Source organism: Procambarus clarkii, chromosome 32 (genome assembly GCF_040958095.1).
Source record: "Procambarus clarkii isolate CNS0578487 chromosome 32, FALCON_Pclarkii_2.0, whole genome shotgun sequence".
NCBI classification, from domain to species: Eukaryota; Metazoa; Arthropoda; class Malacostraca; order Decapoda; family Cambaridae; genus Procambarus; species Procambarus clarkii.
In genome coordinates this window covers 29,352,474-29,360,528 of record NC_091181.1, presented here as the reverse complement: position 1 = coordinate 29,360,528, position 8,055 = coordinate 29,352,474, and the positions used below count along the sequence as shown (strand labels likewise).

General features: G+C 50.7%; 2 protein-coding genes across 11 annotated transcripts in view; both read left to right on the top strand.

Moving 5' to 3' along the window:
* The window catches only part of OtopLa (Otopetrin-like a), a 417,531-nt gene that overhangs the window by 71,183 nt on the left and 338,293 nt on the right, over positions 1-8,055 (top strand). The gene's annotated exons all lie outside the window — the stretch shown is intronic.
* Positions 5,659-6,273, top strand: LOC123759513 (uncharacterized). The gene has a single exon (XM_045744624.2). The coding sequence runs from the start codon at positions 5,659-5,661 to the stop codon at positions 6,271-6,273; it is 615 nt and encodes a 204-aa protein (XP_045600580.2).

The window sequence follows — 8,055 nt, the reverse complement described above, 5'->3', positions numbered from 1 at the left end:
CAACAATATTGTCCCCGCCATACACTGGGTATAGCGACCTCCCCCGAGGAAGGGGCCGGATGTCAGACGGGCGTAATAACACTCTCCTAAGAACTGTTGCGTGAAAATGTTCTTTTTGTTCTGGTAATTATGTATGGCGCCCAGCTTCCCGCTGGGGTCCTATGGTCCCACTGTATCGTGTCCTCAGACCATGGTCCTCCCGCCTCCTGTGGTGGTCCTGTGGTGGTGGTGATGGTGGCCCTGTGGTAGTGGTGGTCCTAGTTTAGATTCCGTAATGGAAATAGCTTCTTTTCCCTTCCATAGTGTTGGTGGTGTGAGCGAGGGTGTTGGCCAGACACCACGTGTGTGTGTGTGTGTTCCGGCGCCTCGAGGCGGCCTCGTGGTCACGGTGTGGTGTGTCGGCGGACCGTAGCCGCGCTCCACCTGCTGCTTTCCGGTGGCCCCGCTGGGTTGTGGCTCCATGGAGGGTGGGGGGCGATGGCCTAAGGGCGCGATACAGTGGGACCATAGAGACCTCCAGCACGGGAAGAGGACGTCCTTCCTCCTCTGCTGTGTCGTGACCACAGACTATGGCTGAGTGTAATGGAGGTGCGTGTAGGCTTTCACCCACCCCCACCCCCCACCGGCAGTGTGCAGGATAAACCCATCAATTGCAACACTTGCTCTCAACATATGTCTGTTGCTTAATTAAATTAGAGGCTAGTTCTGGAACCCATTGTTGATGTGACGATGTGCGTTGAATTTTGTAACTAGCTCATCAAGATTGTAACTTGCTTAGCTAAATGAATTGTGGGGTTCAGTCCCTGATCCCATTATGTGCTTCTGTAACCCTTTCCACTACCGCCCACAAGATGGGTATGGGGTTGCATAATAAATGAACTAAACTAATGGGGTGAGACAGTTAGGACTCCTACACACGGTGTGGGGGGTGTTGGTGTTGTACTCACCTAGTTGTGCTTGCAAGGGTTGACCTTTGGCTCTTTGGTCCCGCTTCTCAACTGTCAACCAACAGGTGTACAGGGTCCTGAGCCTACTGGACTCTATCATATCTACACTTGAAACTGTGTATGGAGTCAGCCTCCACCACAACACTGCCTAATGCATGCCACCTGTTAACTACTCTGACACTGAAAAAGTTCATGCTGACATCTCTGTGGCTCATGTGGGTACTCAGTCTCCACCTGTGTCCCCTTGTTCGCATCCCACCCGTTGTGGACGCTGTTGTGGGACTCTACATCACGTTCTCTTGTTACTACCCTTGTGACACGGTGTCTCACCGGCGTAAAGCCCCGTCCGCAAGCGACAGACAGACAGACAGACAGACAGACAGACAGACAGACAGACAGACTGACAGACACACACACACATACACACACACACCGCACTCTCCCCCTCCCACGCACTCTCTCTCCCACCTTACCTCCCTTTCTCTCTCTCTCCCTTTCTCTCTCTCTCTCTCTGTCTCTCTCTCTGTCTCTCTCTCTGTCTCTCTCTCTGTCTCTCTCTCTGTCTCTCTCTCTGTCTCTCTCTCTGTCTCTCTCTCTGTCTCTCTCTCTCTCTCTCTCTCTCTCTCTCTCTCTCTCTCTCTCTCTCTCTCTCTCTCTCTCTCTCTCTCTCTCTCTCTCTCTCTCTCTCTCTCTCTCTCTCTCTTTCTGTCTCTCTCTCTGTCTCTGTCTCTCTCTGTCTCTCTCTCTCTCTGTCTCTCTCTCTCTCTCTCTCTCTCTCTGTCTCTCTCTCTCTCTCTCTCTCTCTCTCTCTCTCTCTCATAACCTCGTTAATATAACATTAGGGAATTCACAACTCTATCAGCACTAATCTGTCCTCGTGGAGGTGGCTGGCCTGGGCACCCCGCACAGTGCCGCTCCTCTGCCCCACACATTGACATGGTTCACTTATTATACACCCCATACCCATCCAGTGGGTGGTAGTTGAACATCTTACACAGGCACATAATAGGCTCGGAAAATGAATCCCTCAAAGTTCACCACTCTTCATGACATGCTTGTGTAAGTGTATTTACACAAGCATAAGTGCATACACTTACACATGTAAGTGTAAGTGTATTTATTGTGTTAATAATAAATTGGTATTGAACAATTATTTTAATATTTTTGTATGGACTTTTGGGATAATTTTGGAGGTTGAGGGTGGGTAATTTCGTATGGAAGGGGGGGGGGGGGGGAAGTTAGCGCCTAAGAACGTATGAGTTAAGGAAACAGGCCTATTGGACCATACGAGGCATTTCCTATTTATATCCACCAAAGCTCTATCTCAAATATATGTGTGTCTAACCTACGCTTGAAACACTCCATCGACCCCATGTCTATAATGTTACCCGGTAATTTGTTCCATAAATCAACAACCCTGAGAAAATCAATAGAAGCCATGAGGTGGATTCGAACCCTCACATACGTGTGTAGAGGTTCAAATCCTCTTCCATCTTCCATCTTCCATCTTTGTTCCTTGCTGTTTTCGCGTCTTTATTTTGTCCTTGATAATTTTCTAACTTTTATTATTTATACCTTTTTTCCTATTCTTCTTCCTTCCCACTCGGAAGGTTATCTCAAGATAACCTTCCCTAACTTCTGACCTTGCCTTTACTGTACCTGATTCTCTTTATTCTTATCTTTTTTTCATCGTATTCTTATCTTCACCTTTTTCTTTCATTCTCACTCTCTTCCCTCATATTGATTATCTCTTCCACTCTGTTTCTACTCACACGACTTGATAATGGTCCGAGATGGCCCGAAACGTCGTCGTTTCTTCCGTTTCTGATGTGTGGTTTGGATATCATATAACCTTCCCCCGACTAGCCTATGTTCGTCCTGTACCCCACACACTTCACCCTACACATTTGAGTGAGGCTAGCCACATGCGTCTGGTCTCCAAGAGACATATAACACACATACATTCTATCTTACAGCATATAAAGATATAATATATATATATATATATATATATATATATATATATATATATATATATATATATATATATATATATATATATAAAATATGTGTGTATGTGTATGTATAAATAAATCAATACAAAATAATAATAAAAATAGCCTTAAAACAGAACAACATGTGTGGAAACATTAGGATGTGTATACATGAATGCTACACAGTATCACAGTATTCATCTATAGACATCCACATATGGTGAAACACATGTGAAGAACCTCTCACACACTCACAGCTCCCTGACAAGAGGGAGCCAGCATATCTTAGTTGCCAACACCCACACATCGTGTCAGCAAGGCGGACAGCCCGCCTGCTTTCATAACCCTCACTATATTTCCCATTTCCAAACTCTCCTTCACCTATGCCTCTCCCTCCTCTTTACCCCCCCCCCCAAAAAAAATGGAGAGGAAGTAGAGGGGGATGAATGGGGGGGGGGGGGTGAGCTATTATCCTGGGCTCACGGGTACGGGCCGGGTTCCCGTCCTAGTGTGTGTGTGCGCGTGTGTACTCACCTAATTGTGCTTGCGGGGGTTGAGCTTTGTCTCTTTGGTCCCGCCTCTCAACTGTCAGTCAACTGGTGTACAGATTCCTGAGCCTACTGGGCTCTATCATATCTACATTTAAAACTGTGTATGGAGTCAGCCTCCACCACATCACTGCCTAATGCATTCCATCCGTTAACTACTCTGACACTGAAAAAGTTCCTGCTAACGTCTCTGTGGCTCATGTGGGTACTCAGTTTCCACCTGTGTCCCCTTGTTCGCGTCCCACCAGTGTTGAATAGTTTATCCTTGTTTACCCGGTCGATTCCTCTGGGGATTTTGTAGGTTGTGATCATGTCTCCCCTTACTCTTCTGTGTGTTTACTAGTTGTGTTTTTGCGGGGGTTGAGCTTTGCTCTTTCGGCCCGCCTCTCAACTGTCAATCAACTGTTTACTAACTACTTTTCCCACACCACACACACACACCCCAGGAAGCAGCCCGTGACAGCTGACTAACTCCCAGGTACCTATTTACTGCTAGGTAACAGGGGCACTTAGGGTGAAAGAAACTTTGCCCATTTGTTTCTGCCTCGTGCGGGAATCGAACCCGCGCCACAGAATTACGAGTCCTGCGCGCTATCCACCAGGCTACGAGGCCCCCAACCTCGTGTGTGTGTACTCACCTAATTGTGCTTGCGGGGGTTGAGCTTTGGCTCTTTGGTCTGTGTGTGTGCGTGCGTGTGTACTCTGGTGGCAGTGACTCTTCCTCATGCTCCTTGACTGTTCTTCATCTCCTTCCTCGTTCTACCTTCCTCTTATTCCTCATCTCCTATTCTTCTCCTCCTCTTCCTCCATTCCTCATTTTTTCGCCCTTTACTTCCCCATTCTAATTTTCTCCTCTTCATTTCCCTCTTCTTCTTGATCATCCCATTCTCCTCTTCCATAACCCTTCCGTTCCTCTCCTTGAGCTCTGGGGCGTCCCTCGTGGGCGGGGGAAGGGGGGGGGGTGCTGGAACAGGTGGTCCAGGCAGCCTCTGGACCCTCCGTCACCTGGTGTAAGGAGGTTGTTAAGGTCCGGTGTTATCTACCTCTTAAGTGTTTGGGTCTTGTTTGCCTGTTTTAGGTCCTCTTTCCCCCCGGGTCCCAGCTAGGTCTTAATCCAGCGCGCCAGGTCCCGTTGTCAGAACACCTTGCCAGGTCCCCCCTTGCCAGGGCCCTCCTTGCCAGGGCCCTCCTTGCCAGGGCCCTCCTTGCCAGGGCCCCTTGCCAGGTCTGCCGTCAGGCGGGTACTCGTCTCTTCCCGTGTTCATCCAGCTTTAAGCGCGTCTGGCTGGTCATCCTCTCTCCTCATACATACTAACATACATATGTGACTCTCTCTCTCTCTCTCTCTCTCTCTCTCTCTCTCTCTCTCTCTCTCTCTCTCTCTCTCTCTCTCTCTCTCTCTCTCTCTCTCTCTCTCTCTCTCTCTCACACACACACATAGATATACATTGGGGGCCTCGCGGCTGAGTGGACAGCGCTCTGGGGTCGCAGATCTGAAGACCCGGGTTCGATCCCCGATGGAGGCGAAAACAAATGAGCAGAGTTTCTTTCACCCCGATGCTGCTGTTCACCTAGCAGTAAATAGTTACCTGGGAGTTAGACGGCTGCTATACGGGCTGCTACTTCCTGAGAATATATATATATGTGTGTTAGAGAGAAATATATGTAGTAGATATGATAGAGCAAAAATAAATTGGTTAGAAAGACGGGGTCCAAGATAATGGCTCGATTCTGCAGACACAAATAGTGAATAAACACATTTCAAATTGCTAAATCATAAAGTAATTCCTGGAGCGATTGTCTATTGAAGGGTCGTGCGCTCTGCGCACGACCTGTCTTAGTGTGCATGCGTGCTTCCCATTCTCACCACCGCAGCTACAAGGTCCTCGTAAGTTCGTGTGCGCTTAATCCGCATTGTTACTTAACATGCGCTTTGTGTTCGCGGCGCAGTATCCCGGCATCGCGAAAATGACGACCATGCTAATTTCTCGGTTACTGCACATAATATATGACCAGCGAAATAATTTGAGAAACGAAATAAAATTAGTTTTTCTGTCAATTTATAATTGTTCGAAATTGGTGATTATTTTTTTTAATTGAAGGAATTTTCGTCGTGATCTTCAGTAGCGAGCTTGTCCTAGTTCCCCCTGTCAGACCTGACCTTTAGGCATGACATTCCTCACATATGTTACTGTCGATCACCCTGACCTTCCTCACGGCCCTGACCTTTCCCACGGCCCTGACCTTTCCCACGGCCCTGACCTTCCCCACGGCCCTGACCTTCCTTACCTCCCTGACCTGCCCCATCTCCCTGACCTGCCCCACGTCCCTGACCTGCCCCACGGCCCTGACCTTCCCCACGGCCCTGACCTGCCCCACGTCCCTGACCTTCCCCACGTCCCTGACCTGCCCCACGGCCCTGACCTTCCCCACGTCCCTGACCTTCTCCACGGCCCTGACCTGCCCCACGTCCCTGACCTGCCCCACGGCCTTGACCTGCCCCACGGCCCTGACCTTCTCCACGGCCCTGACCTTCCCCACGGCCCTGACCTTCCCCACGTCCCTGACCTGCCCCACGGCCCTGACCTTCCCCACGTCCCTGACCTTCTCCACGGCCCTGACCTGCCCCACGTCCCTGACCTGCCCCACGGCCTTGACCTGCCCCACGTCCCTGACCTTCACCACGTCCCTGACCTGCCCCACGTCCCTGACCTGCCCACGTCCCTGACCATGCCTACGTCCCTGACCTTGTCTCACGTCCCTGACCTTGCCCCACGTCCCTGACCTTGCCCCACGTCCCTGACCTTGCCCCACGTCCCTGACCTTGCCCCACGTCCCTGACCTTCCCCACGTCCCTGACCTTCCCCACGTCCCTGACCTGCCCCACGTCCCTGACCTTCACCACGTCCCTGACCTTGCCCCACGTCCCTGACCTTGCCCCACGTCCCTGACCTTCACCACGTCCCTGACCTTGCCCCACGTCCCTGACCTTGCCCCACGTCCCTGACCTGCCCCACGACCCTGACCTTCCCCTCGTCCCTGACCTTGCCCCACGTCCCTGACCTGCCCCACGACCCTGACCTTCCCCACGTCCCTGACCTTGCCCCACGTCCCTGACCTGCCCCACGACCCTGACCTTCCCCACGTCCCTGACCTTGCCCCACGTCCCTGACCTGCCCCACGGCCCTGACCTGCCCCACGTCCCTGACCTTGCCCCACGTCCCTGACCTTGCCCCACGTCCCTGACCTGCCCCACGGCCCTGACCTTGCCCCACGTCCCTGACCTGCCCCACGACCCTGACCTTCCCCACGTCCCTGACCTTGCCCCACGTCCCTGACCTGCCCCACGGCCCTGACCTGCCCCACGTCCCTGACCTTGCCCCACGTCCCTGACCTGCCCCAAGTCCCTGACCTGGCCCACGACCCTGACCTTCCCCACGTCCCTGACCTTGCCCCACGTCCCTGACCTACCCCACGTCCCTGACCTGCCCCACTTCCCTGACCTTGCCCCACGTCCCTGACCTTGCCCCACGTCCCTGACCTTGCCCCTGACAGTGTTGCTGGGAACATTATACTAGTAACATCTCTCCAGGAAATTGAAGTCTTCAACTCTCTTAACTTTTTTTATTTGTTGCTACAGGTGTTATTGTGGTCTTCTTATGCACGCGCGTGCGGCGTGTGTGTGTGTGTGTGTGTGTGTGTGTGTGTGTGTGTGTGTGTGTGTGTGTGTGTGTGTGTGTGTGTGTGTGTGTGTGTGTGTGTGTGTACTCACCTAGTTGTACTCACCTAGTTGTGTCTGCAGGATCGAGCATTGACTCTTGGATCCCGCCTTTCGAGCATCGGTTGTTTACACCAATGACTCCTGTCCCATTTCCCTATCATACCTGGTTTTAAAATTATGAATAGTATTTGCTTCCACAACCTGTTCCTGAAGTGCATTCCATTTTCCCACTACTCTCACGCTAAAAGAAAACTTCCTAACATCTCTGTGACTATCTGAGTTTCAAGCTTCCATCCATGTCCCCTCGTTCTGTTACTATTCCGTGTGAACATTTCGTCTATGTCCACTCTGTCAATCCCTCTGAGTATCTTATACGTTCCTATCATGTCCCCCCTCTCCCTTCTTCTTTCTAGTGTCGTAAGGCTCGTGTGTGTGTGTGTGTGTGTGTGTGTGTGTGTGTGTGTGTGTGTGATTAACTATGTTTAGCTAAGGGATGAGAGCTACCCTCGTGGTGTCCCGTCTTCCCAGTACTCTTTGTCATATGATACTCCGGAACTACTAATGGTGTTGGCCTCCTCCGGCTTCATACTTAACTTGTGCCAGCCGTCTACCACTCTGTTGTCGATAGAGAACTTTGAAAGGCTTTTTTCCCGGCAGCTTTGTTCCTTAGCTTGAATCAGTGACCTTTTGTTCTCTAAGGTCCAGGTTTCAAGAATGACCTTTTGCCAATTTTGTCGATTCATGTTATTCTTTTATAAGTTGTGATCTTATCGCCAAGCTTTTTTTGTTATCTATATTCTAGCTTTTGTGTGTTTGTATATTTACTATATGTGCCTTCAGGGTCG